This window comes from Macrotis lagotis, chromosome X (genome assembly GCF_037893015.1).
Source record: "Macrotis lagotis isolate mMagLag1 chromosome X, bilby.v1.9.chrom.fasta, whole genome shotgun sequence".
In the NCBI taxonomy this organism is placed as follows: Eukaryota; Metazoa; Chordata; class Mammalia; order Peramelemorphia; family Peramelidae; genus Macrotis; species Macrotis lagotis.
This window is the reverse complement of record NC_133666.1, coordinates 208,535,927-208,553,994: the sequence shown is the minus strand read 5'-3', so window position 1 is coordinate 208,553,994 and position 18,068 is coordinate 208,535,927. Positions and strand designations below refer to the sequence as shown.

At 34.9% G+C, this 18,068-nt stretch overlaps 1 protein-coding gene across 6 annotated transcripts in view; it reads right to left on the bottom strand.

Moving 5' to 3' along the window:
* PGGT1B (protein geranylgeranyltransferase type I subunit beta) overlaps nt 1-18,068 on the bottom strand; it is a 59,674-nt gene that overhangs the window by 35,359 nt on the left and 6,247 nt on the right. For all 6 annotated transcript variants that reach the window (XR_012471826.1, XM_074202926.1, XM_074202927.1 and 3 more), the window contains 2 exons: nt 7,945-8,012; nt 3,390-3,541 (listed from right to left, as the gene is read on the bottom strand). Coding sequence is in view for 5 of the 6 variants with exons in the window: in XM_074202926.1 (XP_074059027.1) it covers nt 3,390-3,541; nt 7,945-8,012 (220 nt within the window). In the remaining variant the exon portion in view is untranslated. The remainder of the gene's footprint in view (nt 1-3,389; nt 3,542-7,944; nt 8,013-18,068) is intronic.

Genomic DNA, 18,068 nt, shown 5'->3' with positions numbered 1-18,068 from the left:
ATGTAACTTTTAATCCTGAAAGGCATGGCACAGGGATTTGACTTCAAACTTGCTAGCAGAAAGGCAGTTCAAAAGACAAATTGAATGCTGATGGGCTCCAATTAGGTGGCACATTTGGGTTTATCTATGGATGGTGACAGATCCTCCATATATGTGTCCTGATTATATGCCCTTGCATTCATGTGTGCTGCCCACAAATATTTCTTATATGCCCCTCCAAGCTTGTTGTCTACTCTTCCTACTGATGATGAAAGTATCTGAGGGAGATTCTGCCAAGTTTTGTTTTTAAATATTGTTTTATTTTTTCCAATTACATGCAAAGATAGTTTTCACCATTAATCTTTTTGTAAATTTTTGAATTTCCCATTTTTCTATCTCTCCTCCCCTCCTACCTCCGTCCTCATGACAGCAAGTAATCTAATGTAGATTATACATGTACAATCATGTTTAATATATTTCCCTATTAGTCATGTTGTGAAAGAAGAATCATAAATTAAGGGGAAGAATATGAGAAAAAAACAATTTTAAAAAGTAAAAACAATAAGTTTTAGCCTGCATTCAGACTCTCGTTTTCTCTGGATATGAATGGCATTTTCTATCACAAGCCTTTCAGAATTGTCCTGATCATTGTACTGCTGAGAGGAGCTAACTCCATTCCTAGTTGATCAACACACATGTGTATAATTTTTTTCTGGTTCTCCTCACTTCACTCAGCATCAGTAAATCCAAGTCCTTTTCTGAAGTCTACCTGCTCATGCTTTCTTACAAAACTGTACTCCATCACATTCATATATCATAATTTTTCAGTCATTCCCCAACTGATGGACATCCCCTCAATTTCCAATTCTTTGACACTACTAAAGAAACTGACAAATATTTTCGTGCTTCAAGTTAAATAGGAAAATGTTTTACTACTATTTTTCTAAAGATGCTATTTAATTGTAAATGCCTTTGCTTTGCACTAATTGTTCCCTGTAGTAGAATAGTAAAAACAAACATATTCGTGAGGACTCATGTGATATGATTTTTTAAGTGGATATCAAACTAGAGTAACTTGAATCCATGTTCAAGCTTTTTAGAATAACGTGTGAGAGCAGGAGCTATATCTAAAAATGTAGTTACAGTGATGGTTAGTTAACATATAAAAAGGAAGCAGTAATCAAAATGAGCAGTATGCATGCAACCCCCCCCCAAAAAAACTTTTGTGTTTTTATTTTTCCATTTATTTCCAGGAATACTTTAGGAATACATTTTTGGGAGTATTTTAAATCTGACTTCTCATTTATATACAGAAAGGCAGGATGCAAGTCTACAATATTTTCCTTATTAGCTCAGATACTTCTAAATTTATTCCCTTCTTGAGAGAGGGAGGGAGGGAGGGAGGGAGAGAGGGAGAGGGGGAGAGAGAGAGAGAGAGAGAGAGAGAGAGAGAGAGAGAGAGGGGTGTTCATTTGATTATACTAAGTTTCAGAGAATTATGCTAAAAAAACAACAAAACTCTTCATTCTCTTTGATCTGGTGATTCCACAACTGTACCAAAGGATAACAAAGATAAAGGGAAAATATTCAAGACACTCAAAAGCTAGACACTTTCAAGGAATGAAAAACCTGGAAACAAAATAGATATTGATCAAATGGGGAACAAATAAACTCTTAAATAAATTTAACGAAAAATGAAGAATAATGAGGAATTTGCAAAAAATGACAAAATTTAAATAACATAATACAGAACACTATAAGCAGAGCCAAGAAATGAAAACCGATTAACTCTCATGAGGATTTAAAATGAAAAGAAATTAGTGAATTAATATTTGCATGTCCAAAAGCATATGTCAATTTGAGAATCATTTCACTGAATATTAGTAGTTTCATTTTCTTTATTATAGGTGACAGTTAACTATTCTTGAGAAATGAAAGCAGGGAAGGTAGAAGGAGCAGTTAAGCTCCTACCCAAGGATCCAATAAGGAAATCCTCAAGAGCAATATGGCCTGAAAACAGTATTTTACTTTTAAAAAATAAAGTCCCTTGGAGCAGCTAGGTGGCAGTGGATAGAGTACTGGCCCTAGAGTCAGGAGGACCTGAGTTCAAATCCATCCTCAGACACTTAATAATTACCTAGCTGTGCGACCTTGGGCAAGCCACTTAACCGTACTGCTTTAAATAGATAGACAGATAGATAGATAGATAAAGTCCCTCAAACTGTTTCATTTCAATTTCTTCACCCCGAGGTTCCACTAGATTAACCCTAAGATCCTTTGTAGTTCTAAAAAGTACAACATATATTCTTTATTTGAGAATTTCTACAGACCCTCAAATCTTAGAAGAACTGTTTTCATAGAAAGTCAACCATAGAAAACAGAAGCAGAGTCAGAAGTAAATGAAAATTTGAATTTCTTACTATTAATGATCTGGGGGGGGAATTCATTCATTCATTTATTTATTTAATTTTGTGAGGCAGTGGAGTTAAGCAACTTACCCAAGGTCACACAGCTTGTTTGTATCAAATATCTAAGGCTGGATTTGAGCTCAGGTCCTCTGACTACAGAGCCAGTGCTCTATCCACTATGCCACCATGCTGCCCTACTCATGCAGTCTTTTTTTTTTTAGATTTTTTTTTGTTTTTGCAAGGCAAATGGGGTTAAATAGCTTGCCCAAGGCCACACAGCTAGGTATTAAGTGTCTGAGGCTGGATTTGAACTCAGGTACTCCTGACTCCAGGGCCAGTGCACTGTGCCACCTAGCCACCCCCTAACTAATGCAGTCTTGACAAATTTAGTTACATCCAGAAATATAATAAATTATGTTTAAATTTATACATTTATTTTAATATTTAATCCTATATTTTCCTTTTATTCTTACATCATTAATAGACTTCTTTACTACATGTGTTTCCTTTCTATTTTAATAATAATAGTTTAACATTTATAAAATGCTTTAAGGTTTATAAAGAACTTTGTATTCACTGCATACTTCAAAAAGTACTTAATTATTTGTATTTAAATTATTAAAAGTAGAACAGTGCCTAGTCCACAGAAGGCATATTAAATAAATTTCTAATATTCAAATAAAAAGTTTTCCTCAAAATTATCCACAAACTTCCATTCTGAAGGAAAAGATAATTTAATTAATTACTATCTTTTCTTGCCTGGAGCTAATAAAAGGTTAGGGCCACTAGGACAATCATCATTTTAATTGTAAAAGGAATAAGAAGCAATTTTCTTTAGTAGAAATTCAACTATAGATTGTCATTTATACCAACCTTTGGATGATTCAAGTGTGAGTTTAAAATTCTAAAAAATGTTTTATTAAACTCCCTATTTTTATTTCATTCATATCTGTTCAAATCAAGTATCTTATTTTCTTTAAAGTTACAAAGAATTCATCATACCTTCCATCTTCCAGCTGAAGTGCTCTCAACCCTGCTAAGCAGGCTTCTTTATTTACTCTGCTTAAATCATCTCCAAGAATAACTAAGCATGACAGACCGGTATAAGTCATTGCTATATGGCCACTGTCATAAGGATGAGCTATGCCAAGATCCTAAATTTAAGATAACAATACAATTATAATCAGGAAATTGGTTGTCAAGCATTAATAAACAATTCAGTTAGATGACCAACGAAAAATCAGATTATTTAACTTAATACTTTATATGTAGAAAGCATCTTTAAAGAAGTCCTAGAAAAACTACAGTTTTCTCAATTATACACATCAATAACAATGGGTGTTTCATGTATTCCAATATAAATTTGAAATTTATCCTGTTTAAATTCAAAATTTCCAACATTATAAATAATTTGTGATTCATCAGAATAAGAGTTTATTCAAACTATAGTTAAATCAGGTACTCTTTCTTCTGAATGATAAAGTCTATGAAATTAACTATTTTTCCTAAACTTTAGAGGTAAAAATATTAAAATTGTGAAAACATTTTCAATATCTTTTTTTTTTGCAAGGCAAATGGGGTTAAGTGGCTTGCCCAAGGTCACACAACTAGGTAATTATTAAGTGTCTGAGGCCAGATTTGAACTCTGGTACACCTGACTCCAGGGTCAGTGCTCTATTCACTGAGCCTCCTAGCCGCCCTGAAACATCTTTAATTAAAATCCAGCCCATACAATTTAACATCTTTGAAATGAAAAAAGAATTTACCCAGTATGATATGCTCCACTCTCCAAAGTATTTAATAATTGAAGCAATTAGAAACAATACAAAGGAACAGAAGAAACTATCCAAGTAGATTGTCCCTCAAAGTCTTAAAAATAGAAGGCTATAAAAAGGCCAGGAGAAAATTAACTATATTAAACTGCTGAGAAAAGCAATTTGGTAGAAAACAGGTTTACATCAATATCTTAGATAATATTTAAATTGAGTTCATATTGGATAAATCTCACAAATAAAAAGTCATATAATAAAGAAATTAGAGTAATAGAAGGATGTGCCTGGTATAATTATAGCTAAAGGAAGAATTATTAACAAGGGATAGATTATACATCATATGCAAAGACAAGAATCAATGAATACATAATTTAGACATAAAGGCTGACACAAACAAATTAGAGAAGCATGGAAGAAATTGTCAGTAAGAAAAGAGAGAGGGGCAGCTAGGTGGCTAACTGTGTGGCCTTGGGCAAGCAAACCACTTAACCCCATTGCCTTGCAAAAAAATAAAAGAAGAGAGAGAGGAGTGGAGGGGTGGGGGGAGAGAAAAGAGGGAGGGAAGGAGAATGTAAGGGGGGGGAGAGGTTCATAGAAATTCATGGGGTATCCAACTACATAAAATTAAAAAGATTTTGCCCAAATAAAACCAATGCTGCTAAAATTAGAAAAGAAGTGGGAAATGGGGAAAAATGATTGCCTGGCATAGGGTAGGCATTTAATAGTTTTGATCGGTTGCAGCACATTTCTCTGATAAAGAAAAGGAATGATCTAATTTATAAGAATAAGTATAATTTCTCCAATCATAAATGATCAAGAGATAAATAGGCAGCTATCAGAAGAAGATATTCAAGCTATCAAAAGCCATATAAAAATGCTCTAAATCACTAATAATTAGACATAGGTAACTTAAAACAATTTTGAGGTATCAACCTTCATCCATCAAACTGGGTGGCTGAATAAAAAGAAAAACGACAAATGCTGGAGGGGCCTTCAGAAAACATGTACTTTAAAGCATTTTTGATGCAGTTGTGAATTGTCCAAGCAACTGGAAAGCAATTTAGAATTAACCACAAAGAGTTTAAGGTTTAAAAGTGAGCATATTCTTTGACCCAGTGATGCTAAATAATAGGTCTAAATCCCAAGTAGACACACGTAGACACACGTAGACACACACACACACATTTATAGCATCTTTTCATGATGGCAAACAACTGGAAACAGAGAGGGATGTCCATCAATTGGGAAATGGTTGAATAAATCATGAAATGTGAAAGGATTCTATTGTGCTATAAAAAATGATGAAGATAGTGTCATAAAAATGTGACAACTTGTATTAACTAATGCAAAGTGAAGTAAGCAGAACCAGTAGAAAAAATTTATCAATATTGATATGGTAAAGTCAACTTTGAAAGACATTAGAACTCTGATTGTCATAATGACCAACCATAGTTCTAGAGGATTCATGATAAAACATGAAACCTCCAGATAGATAGAGGATAGAATCAAAATGCAGTTTAAAGAATTATTTTTTTTCACATGGATAATGCATGGACAACTACATTTGTAATGAGTTTCATTTATTTATTTTGCTTTTTCAATGAGAGGGGAAGCACACAGAGAGAATGAACTAAAAATAAAATAAAATTGAATAAAAGCAAAGGACAGGCGATTATAGATTAGAAGAGACAATTTTAATTACGTAAAATTATTTGAACAGGTCCTTTTCAAAAGAAGTCATCAGTAATCATATAAAAGAATGTCCTAAATCATTAATAAAAGAAATGAAAATTAAGACATGCCCTGACAAAAATAATCCAAGATGAAAATTAAAAATGTAGAAAGACTACATTGAGTATATTACATATTAATTCACTATTGGTGGAACAGTCATTTTAGTTATCCTGGAAAGAAACTTAAAATTATACTGAAAAAGTAACTAAAACTATTCTATTACTCTATTTAATCTATGGAAGCAGCTAGATGGCTCAGTGGACAAAGGGCTGAGCTTGGAGTCAGAGAAGATGCTACTTTAAATCTGGGCTCAGACATTAGCTATGTGATCCTAGGCAAGTCACTTAACTTCTGTTAGCCTTAATCTATTGGAGAAGGAAATGAGAAACCACTCCACTTTCTTTGCCAAGAAAAAACCCTATAGACAGTGTGTTCAGAGTCACAGCAAGTCTTATACATGACTGAAGAACAACACCAGGCATATATCTAAAGGAGATCAAAAATAGAAGTAAAGGTCTCCATACATACAAAAATAATTTTAGTGGTGCTTATTTTTTTGGTGTAGCAAAGAACTAGAAGTAAAACTGTTGCCCAGTAAAAAAAAAGTTTGAATAAAGTGACTATTTTATTTCAGAGGATTATTATTCAAAATAATATTTTGACTTCTACGAAACTTGGGAAGACAAACAAATGTAGAGAAAAGCTAGCAGATAAAATCATTATCAGGAAGAACAGTGGACAAAACTGTAAAGTAAAAGAAAATGCAAAAGATAAGAAAAATAAATGAAAAATTAAAATAAATATACATGTGCAAAAAACCTGAAAATTTTTATCAAGGCAGAATCCAATCATGACTTCAGAGAACTAAAGTAAAGTGGGCTTCCCTGCTTGGCAAAAAAGTGGCGAATTATAAATACAACATAAATCAGATATTTCTAGATTTGACCAATGAATTGATTTATTTTCCAAACTGTTCTTATTTTTTACAAGGATGAGAAGAGTAACAAGAAAGTTCTTTTATTATTTGAAAGTCATTTTTTAATAGAAAAATGGTTCAGGTAATATCAAGGACATAATGTAAGTCAAAATTAATATTTTGGTAGAAATCACCTTGACCGATTCAAATGGAAGAGCAAGCTAAATCATTTTAGGAGAGTTTCTATCTTATATTATCTATATTCAACTTTGAATTTTGACCTTTAGAACTAAGATATAAACCTTCATGCACCCAGATGATCAATTCAACAAGCAGTCTTTTAAGAAGTACTAAAATTAATAGTTTTGTGTGTAATTCTCATAACCTTTTCATTATCTTTTGTTGTTTTAAAATTAAAAGTCATAAGCTATTAGAGAAAAATTAGAAATATGCTAACTCCTGAGTTATTTTTTTTAAATCATAAATGAGAATAGAACTTGAGATATTACAGACCCACAGTACTTTATAAAATCCTTTGCTACAGGGAAAAATAACACAGAATAAAGAGGAAGCATTTGTGAATAGAAGAGGAAGTCAAAACAATTATAGCAGTAGCTCTAGGATAGTCATAAAGGGATAACTGCATTATTGAATTTCAAATTCCCATATAATTTGATCCCATCCTGTTTCTATTTAAAAAGTTACCTTAGATGGTTTTCCTCTAATGTTTCCCTTACTCTTCTTCCTTTAACTGAGCAGTTATTTAGACATGTAAAAAAGATCATTATTTTTAAAAACACTGAGGAGTAAGGGACATATTTGTTTTGCACTAAACAGCAGGAAGAATAAACAACTCTCTAGAAATACTAGTAATCATAATAACACTACTTTGCTGGATTGATTTTCAGAACGAGAGGAAGAAAATTAAAAATAACCAGATTTGAGTATATTTCAGGAATAAATGAATTTTTGCAGCTTAATAAAATAATAAATAAAAATAATATTGATTGCATTAACAAACTGTTAATAAATGTAGCCTGGTTATAACCAGCAATGGATATTTTAATACATTTCTCAACTTAGTTTATGACATGCACCCTGCCCCTTTTAGTCCCCCCCAAGTGGCTAAACCTACCTTAGATGGATTGAATGGAATACCCAAGTATGAAGAACCTCGGAAACCACAGCGGTTTAAATTTGATCCTAGAAAGCAAACATATACATATACAAACATTTACTTAAGTTAAAATGAAATCTTTATTTTTGTTTATAGTAAAATAGTATATCAAAATGCAATCAAGTAAAAAAAAGTTTAGCAATTGAGATGTGTTGGGAAAGATGGTTATATACCATATTTGTCTGCATTTGTGGTTTTATTAATATAGAAACTCCCAGTGAGGCAAATCTCTCAATTAATGCATATCAGCATTATTACTACTACTACTATGTATGGACTTGTAGAATTTCCAAGGGCACAGAGATATTAAGTGACTTGCCTAAGGATACCTGGGACTTGAAAACAGGTCTTAACTCTTATGCTGGTTTTTAAATCACTGTAATATGCAGTCTCTCATATACATACTTAACACTCACTTTCAGAAAATATATATGCTTTTCATTTAGGCTTTTCCAGTGTGAGTCTAATGTTAGCTGTACAATGTCCTAGAACAGTTGAAGAACCCTCAGAGGAAGACAATCATAATAGTGAAAAGTTCTTGGGATGAGGCTATATGAGGATTGCTAAAGGAGGTAGAAATATTGTAGCTTCAACATAATGAAGGGGTTTATATAATGACTGTCTTCAAATATCTGAAGGACTAGCATGACTTCTTTTGCTTGTTCCCCAAAAGGCAAGTTTTGTTTAAATCATTTTCTAACAATAAGAGTTGTCCAAAAGAAGAGAAAAAATGAGGTACTGGTTTCCCTCTCACCAGAAGTCTAGTCTATAAGACAAATTTGGATGATTATTTGTCTAGTAGGTTACTGGGAGGACTCTTATTATTAGCCTTTGAAATCCTTTCCAACTCTGATATTTTATAAAGTTATCAGCGAAAAACTAAAATTAAAAGCAAAATACTCAGCCTCTATTTTCACTCACTTAAACTCTTATTAAAAATGTCACAGATGAAACCAAAATTGAGAATTTTATTAACACAGAAAAGAGAAGTATGGCTAAACAGAGAAGCAAAATGGAAAATAAAAAAATAGGAAAACTCAGCTATGTCTATGTATTTAAAAAAACAACCATGTGAAATTTGGCTTTATAGCCATTTTGGTTGTCATATAACTGTTCATACTATAAAACCAAAGAATTCAGATTAAAATTAGTATTTTTTTCCTAAGATAAGTATCTTTTTCCTAAGCTGGTGCTTTATCCACTGTGCCACCTAGCCGCCCCTATCTCATATCTTTCAAAGAATCTTGTATAAGCGTAATCAGATCTATTCTTCAGATATTCAACAGTGGTCAAACCTCTGGAAAAGTGAAAAAGAAAAGCCTTCACTTTTCTTTTTCTTTATAACTGGTAAGGAAACTAAACATGTTCAAGGAAGTTATCTCACAACTTCTTAACTGTTCAAGTACATGCAAATTATTTAATAACACCATCTACTATTCCAATTTAAGAATATCAAAGTTAAAAAGTACCCAATGAAGTCATTATATTTTAGGAGTCAGAAAAATTCAATCAGGGCACTTTAGACTCAAATCTTATTGTGACATTAGCAAAGTCACTTAACCTCTCAGAGTCTAAAATAGCTCTCTAGGACTACTGCTTTTATTCACTGAAATGAAGAGTTCCCGGGGGGTGGGGGGTGGGGTGGGGGTGGGTGGAGTCAAGATGGCCACAAGAGAGGATCATCTCTTAGGTGCTATTTCTCTGATATTTTCAAATTTATAAACTAAGGATTCTAACTGAATTTTTGAGAGACCGAATTCACAGAGGGATCCAGTGAGGCAATATTCCAGCCCAAGGTAACCTAGAAAAGAGTAGAAAGACTCGGCTCCACAGGGTTAGAGGGGCAGCGGCCAGAGTGAAGGATGACCTTCAGCCTCCTGGAGGCAGCTCCAGGGCACTAGGAACCAGGGCTCACGGTGGGGGCAGTTTCCTGACTTACACCTTGGGGTCCCCTGGCACAACTTGGGGGATCAGTGGGGGGGGCCTCTGCCAGAGCAAACATGGGAAGCCCAACACTCAGGGCACTTAGCAAGCAGCATGGCAGGGGTAGCCCAGATCCAGGAAAAGGAAGCAGGAAGAGCCAGGAAGTAGGAGCCCCCAGGCAACTGAGCCTTAAGTGCTCAGCCTACAAAAGGTAGGGAATGGAGAGACTTCTGAGGTCTATCCTTTGTCCCTGGAACAGGACTCTGGGGTTCTGATCACATTCAGATCCTGATCACAGTCTAGGCCCCCCCATAGAACAGCAGCGCCCCCCCCCACCTCGGCTCTGTGGCAGAGGGGGGCGCATATGGTCATTCACAGACCAGTAGGGAGGACAGAGCCTCACACGCTGAGACCCTTGTTTGTGTGTGTGTGTGTGTGTGTGGTCCCAATAATACTCAAACTCAGGAAGCACCCCAAAAGCAGGCACAGGCTGGAGAAATGAGTAAGCAAAGAAAAAAGAGAAACACCATTGAGAAATACTTTGTCTGTGATCCCAAGAAGGATCAAAATACTCAATCTGAAGATGAGGAAGTACAAGCTCCTGCATCTAAAGGCTGCAAGAAAAACAGAAATTGGGCTCAGGCTATGACAAGGCTCAAAAAAAGACTTTGAAGGGGCGGGTATCTGTCTGCTGTGCCACTCAGCTACCCTACAGCACATTTAAGAAGAGGGACAGAGTGAAAGGAGAGAGAAAATATAGTATATGGTAGAGGGGAAGTATGAATGGAGGGAGTTGCAATCAGCAATGGCAACAGTGGAAAAATATGGAAGTAGCTTTTGTGATGGATTTATCATAAAGAATGTGATCTACCTGTGACAGAGCTGGAGCTGTTGGAACACAGACTGAAGCACATTTATTACTATTACTATTATTATTATTATTATTTATTTTTATGGGGGGGGTTTGCAGGGCAAATGGGGCTGAGTGGCTTGCCTGGGGCCACACAGCTGGGTGATTGCTGGGTGTCTGAGGCTGGATTTGGACCCAGGTTCTCCTGGCTCCAGGGCCTGTGCTCTGTCCACTGCCACCTGGCAGCCCCTACTGTTATTATTATTTTATTTTATTTTGGGTTTTTTTTGGGGGGGGGGTTGCAGGGCAATGGGATTGGGGTGGCTTGCCCAGGGTCACACAGCTGGGTGATTGTTGGGTGTCTGGGGCCAGATTTGGGCTCGAGTGCTCCTGGCTCCAGGGCTGGTGTTCCATCCACTGTGCTACCTGGCTGCACATTATTATTATTATTGTTGTTGTTATTATTATTAATTTTTTTGTCTTTCCTTTACTTTATCACTCGTGGGTCTATATTTTTTGGGGGGAGGGGGTGTTACGTTTACTCTTAAACAAGAATATTTTAGTCATGTATAAAAAAAAGCATCATTTGTACAAAAATAAGAATAAATAGAATGGCACAGTTCAAATTCTAATTCGAAATCTTATCTCACATTCTAGTTTCAAAAACTAATACTGAAATAGAAACTGAGAGTTCCCTACACCAATAATATCATAAGTCTGAATCAAAAGAACAAAGAAAAATACTAGTCAAAACAATTACTTTCAGTCCTTGTCATGGTATAGCACTAGCTTGATTTATAACTCTTTTTTTAAAAAGGCTCTCCTATGCATAATCGTATATTCTTTACTGTGTTTTGAGTATTGTTGTTTAGAACATGTTAATAATAAAACCCCAAAGCTCTTCTTGACAGGCTATGTTACCTACCTTCTCAATACTTTGAAGGGCTCATTTTTATGTTAAAAATCAATAAAAAACACAATAATTAACAAACTGTTCCTTAATATGGCAAATAGTATCTCGACAGCCAGCATTATCTAAGAAAAACTAGAAGATTTTTCAGATAGGATGAGGATTAAGTGAAGATATCTACTATATAATTCTAGAAATCTATGCAAGATAAACTGAGGGAAAAAAGATGTAAGCAAAAAGGAAACAAATTTATAGCTTTTTACAAATAATAAAATGGTTTATTAAGAAAATCCTAGATATTCTAGTAAAAATTAATAACCAATTAATAATTTCATTAAGTAGGAGAATATAAAATCCATCAGCCTTTCTGTATATTCCCAACAAAATTAAAAGACAGCTAGATAAAGAAATTCCATTCAGAATATATAAAATATCAAGGAATCTATTTACCAAGAAACATCAGGAATTATACAAGAACAACTTCAAAGCACTCTTTACAGAAATAAAGAATTACTCAAATAATTGCTCATGGTTGGGTTTTGCCACTATAATGAATATGATACTCTTTATTATAACATCTCTAGGTCTCACTTTCCTCATCTGAAAACTAGAAGATCTCAAGATTTCTTTAATTTAAAATCCTATTAACTGCATATGATGAGAAAGAAGGGAAAAGAGAAAGTTATACTTGAAGAGTTTTTCCATATTCCTAAACACAAGAGAATCTAGAGTATACCTCAATATCTGTTTTGCTACCTTTTCCTTCCTACAAGTCTCCCTGTGCTTCTTAAGGTCATTAGTTATCTATTTGGTCTCCGTGGCACTTCACTCCTCAATCTATTATGAGCTCCAATACTGCTTATAACACAGAAATGACTAAAAGAGGTGAAGTGAGCAACACAGGATAAATGAATGAACTGGGAGGTTAGTGACAAGAACTAGGTACAAAATAGTGAGAAAGGAATTGAGTCAATTGGATTTTGGACTATGAAGCTGAATCCAATTGGTACAAAGGAATGTCAGCTTCCAACACCAGTCCAAAAATTCTGAGATAGTCATGTCTGTGGGTTCAGGGAATAAGATCTGAATGGCTAGCTGTCAGATTAATTAAGGCTCAGCTATGCATTTAAAACAATGTTATTTGTAAAAGAAAAGATTTATAGTCATATTCATGAAAAGTTTAACAGAAATAAGGTGAGAGGGTTCTCACTTTCATAACTACAAAATGGTAAATTAAAATTGAACAGGCATATATATCTAGGACCCAAGGTATAAGCAGAAAGGAAGAACAGTTACAATCTGTAATTGACACCATTTGTTTCTTGAATCTGGAACATGTATTGCTTTGCATAAATAATTGGTTGAGATTTTTCTAGAATTCTTCTGAATTCAAACTGAGAACCCTCAAGGGGAAAAGGAATTAGATTTTGCATTACTTTAAGGGGGGGTATACTCAGCAAATGTACTCCTTTAGAGAGGGAAAAAAAATTCCTAACAAATTGGAAGAATCACAAAATGGAATAAAATGACATAAAACAATGAATTTTCCCCTGACAAAACTAATTCTCTAGTCAGTTAGTTGACAAGCATTTAAGTGCCTATTACATGCCAGTTACTATGCCAAATATCAGGGTTAGAAAGAAAGGCAAAAAATGATTCATCTTTCAAAGTCACATTTAATGGGGGAAAACAATATGTAAGCAACATAAGATAGAAAAACAGGAAACTGGAAGTAAATAACAAACCCAAAGCAGCAACATAACAGGGAATTAGGAAAGGCTTCTTTTTAGCAGGCGAGACTGTGACTAGGACTTAAAAGATTGAGAAGCCTAGAGACAAAGATGAGGAAAAGAATTCTAGCAAGGAAGTCTCTGTTCTGGATTTCAGAGTAAAGGGGGGGGGGGGGAGGACAGAAATAACATTTTCTCATCTTAGGAAAAAAAGGAAAGGCCTAGATCATGAAGTTATGAAGTATTTTTGAATCCCACAGGATTTTATATTTGATTCTGAGGGTGTAGGGAGTCATAGAGTATATTAAACAGGGATGGGGTGACTTCTGTTTCCATTAGATCAATTTGGCAATTGAGTGGAGGGGGTGAAGAGATTTGAGGAGGGAGACTAATCAGAAGGGTACTGCAATAGTTTAGGTTATGAGGTAATAAGAGCCTGCACCAGGATGATGGCAGTGACAGGAGAAAAGAGAATATATACAAGAGATATTTTATGAAGTTACAGATGACAGGACTTGGCAAATGGGGAGGCATTAGAGAGAGAGAATTAGAATTGAGGATATAATAATAGGAACATTACAAAGAGGGGAAAGCTGGGAGGAGGTGAAAAATGAGTTCAGTTTTGGACATGGCAAGTTCAAAATGTCTATGGGCATCCAGTTGGAGTTTAATAGCCAGATAGAGATCTAAGATTGAAGATCAAGGTAGAGGTTAGGGCTAGATAAGCAGATATGGGAATCATTGGTAAAGAGATAAATCCATGGTAACTGATGAGATTGTAAAGTGAAGTAATACAGAGGGGGGAAAAAAGGGTGCTGAACATAGCCCCGTAGGAGGACATCCACAGTTAGTGGGTCTAATCCAGATGAAGACCTAGCAAAAATGACTAAAAAGAGCAGACAGGGTAGGAGGAGAAGCAAGAGAGAATAGTCTCAATAATCTAGAGAGGTGAGTCTCAAGGAGAAGAGAATGCAAAAGCTACAGAGAAGCCAAAATGAGGAGTAGGAAAATATATCTAGCTGTGACAATTAAGAGATCCTTTTTTTGTAACTCTAGAAAACATGATGAGATTGGAAACCAGACAACGGAGAATTATGAGAGAGGGAGAAAAGGATGTGGAGGTCAGTAGGCTGGACAGATCAAGTGAAGGATTTTTTCTTTTCTTTTCTTTTTTTAGGTTTTTGCAAGGCAAATGGGGTTAAGTGGCATGCCCAAGGCCACAGAGCTAGGTAATTATTAAGTGTCTGAGACCGGATTTGAACCCAGGTACTCCTGACTCCAGGGCCGGTGCTTTATCCACTGCGCCACCTAGCCGCCCCTCAAGTGAAGGATTTTTGATGATAGAAGAGACATGAGAAGGATGAGACAGAAAGGAAGAATAAGTATTTTTATAATATTCACTATGTTCTAAGTACTGTGCTAAATGCCTCTAAAGATAGATTTTTGTAAGACACTTTTTTTTTGCAAGGCAATGGGGTTAAGTGGATTGCCCAAGGACACACAGCTAGGTAATTATTAAGTATCTGAGGGATGGCTAGGTGGCGCAGTGGATAAAGCACCGGCCCTGGAGTCAGGAGTACCTGGGTTCAAATCCGGTCTCAGACACTTAATAATTACCTAGCTCTGTGGCCTTGGGCATGCCACTTAACCCCATTTGCCTTGCAAAAACCTTTAAAAAAAATTATTAGGTATCTGAGGCTGAATTTGAACTCAGGACCTTCTGACTCCAGGGATGGTGCACTATCCACCGTGCCACCTAGCCACCCCTGAAGATACAGATTTTTAAAAAAATTTCATTTAAACACTGGCTTAAATGATCCTCAGATCCTCGGATCCTCAGGAGGATCTGAGTTCAAATTCCACTTCAGAGACTTAATAATTACCTAGCTTGTGTGAACTTGGGCAAGTCTCTTCAGCCCAATGCCTTGCAAAAAAAAATTCATTTAGCAATTTACAGTTGAGGAAACTGAGGCAAACAGATGGACTGACCCAGCCACGTTCATCCAACTAGTAAGTGTCTGTGGCTAGAATTGAATTCAGGTCTTCCTTACTCTAGGATTAGTGTTTTTTATCCACTGTACCACCTAGCTGCTTCAACTGTATTACTACTAGTTACCTCCATGGGCATATTTAGTAAGCAACAGGAAACAACCAACAGAGAAAGATCAAAGATTTGTGAGAGATTGGGGATGACAAAAGGGATAGTCTTTTGGAGAAGACAAGCAGGAATGGCCTGATATGTATGTATGTATGTATAAGGGCTAGCCTTGGCAAAGAAGATGCTACCTTATCATATAAGAAAAGGTTGAAGGAAGAGAGAATGAAGGAAGGCATCAGAGACATGTCATGTCAGTCAATAAGCATTTATTAAGTGCTCATGATGTATCAGACTTGGGATACATGTTGAGATGAGATAAAAAGGAAGAAGAGAGTTCTCAGCAAATGGCGTTGATATTTTCAGAAAAGTATCAGGCAAGATTCTCAGCTAGAAAGTTTTGGAAAAGGGAAAATCACTGGAAGTTTGAGTAGAATGGAAAGGTTAGAAAAAGACAATTTTGACAAGTCAGTGAATTTTTAAAAAATTCTTTTTAAAATTATTATTATTATTAATCACAAACGTTTAAATACATATATATATAAAAGGGGAAAGGGTTAAAAACATAGAGTAGTGTTATTCAGCTATGGGTTTTTTTAAGTCTAAGTAAATAAATGCAGATTTTTACTATCTTTCTAAATTAAAATGCATGTATTTAAATATACATAAATAATTTAATAAGGCAGCAAAAATATTATTCTATTTGTGTCTCTATCTGCATTTTCTTCTGTGAATTAAAGTACATATATTATATAAGTGTTTTTTAAAATCACTTTCCATCAGGATTGGCATGAACAGATGCTGAGTTAGATGAGATGATCAACCTTGATGGACTTGCTCATTTCATCAGTGCAATAATCAGGGACAATCTTAGGGTATCTGTGATAAAGAATACCATCTGTATCCAAAGAAAGAATTGTGGAGTTTAAACAAAGACCAAAGACTAATACCTTTAAATTTAAGGGGGGGGGGGAAGGTATCTTATTATGTAATTTTGCTATCTCTTATATTTTATTTTTTTCCTTAAAGACATTTGTCTGTAAACACATTCAATTTTGATCCATGTATAGGCATGGAAAAATGTAAAGACTATCAGACTACTTTCTGTAGGGAGTAGGGGGAGGGAAGCAGATAGGGGGAAAAATTGTAAAATCAAAGAACAATAAAAAAATCCCTTTCCGTCAAGCTAAGCCACAGCCATATCTTTCCAAGTAGAAGTCCTCTCTTGTAACAAATGCTTATAACAATATTTATAATAATGCATATTGGTCATATCTGAGAATGTCTATTATATTGGGCATCTCTAGTCCATCACCACTTCCTCAAGAGGTAGGAGACATGTTGCAGCATTGATTTCCTGAAATTTATATCTACCTTAATAAAGGTTTTACTTTCAGTTATTTTTCTTCATTATATTGTTACTGTTATCACATAAATTGTTCTCTAGGTTCTGCTCATTTTGGTGGATATCAGTTTGTACAAATCTTTTCACTTTTCTCTCTGAATGTCATATTGGTCAAATCTGATGGGGCAATACTATTCTACTATAATCCTATACTACAATTTGTTTAACCAATTTTCCAGATTTTTACTAATACATAAATGGATGTTATACATAATCTTGTACATATGGATCCTTAATCTTGCCCTTTATTTTCTTGGTTTGACCATTCTGGAAAAAATTTTGGAAAACACAATCAGAAAGCAATTAACTAAAAGTAGCCTTTAATCCAAAGTGCATCAGTATACCTGCTCTCTTACAATTTCAACAATTCTTCTCCCATCAAAAAAAATCTATTATATAGCTTCTGAGATACCTTCCTATTGTGAGAATTTGTGATCATACAATCATATGCAAACACTTCAGTTAATTGTGTTGGGATGGCTAAGAAAAGCTTGAAAAATGACTATTAAATTGGTCCAGAGTCATTAGAAGTTTAAATAATTCTCCTATAACAATAAATGAGCACTCTTGTCCAAGAAACTAACTTTAGGATTTCTATAAATATTTGCTATTTTAATACAACATTCTACCCTGCAATTTAAGAAAGTTTTGCTATACCTAATATAACCACAGAAAAAACCTCCATTGATCTTATAACACTCTTACTTCATCATCCCCACCCCCAATTCCCAGTAAAAGAAACACACACATGTAAAGCTTTTATTTGCTTGGTATTTACTGATAAAGTCCCAATTTATATGAGGAAAGAAGTTTTACTAAGTCCATAGGCCAAGGGACCATGCTAATAAGCAAGACTGTGACTTATAAAAAAGCTGAACTATCTCAAAGAATATATTGAGAAGCAGTAAAAAGCTTCTTACCAAGCAGGATGCTACAAAGTCCAAAGTGGAGATTGAAAATTGAAGGTCAGAGATAGGACCTCAAAAGCCAGTCCCTGGGAAAATGAAACAGCATATATCAAGGCAGCCCCATCATATCTTTACTAGGCCAACTGTTTGCAGAGTATGTAGGTATGACAAAAGAAAAGTGGAAACAATTATCTGTAAGTATTTGTATTATTCCTATACTATGAAAATCACAATGCTTTCTTACTAAGCAGACCTCAAGGA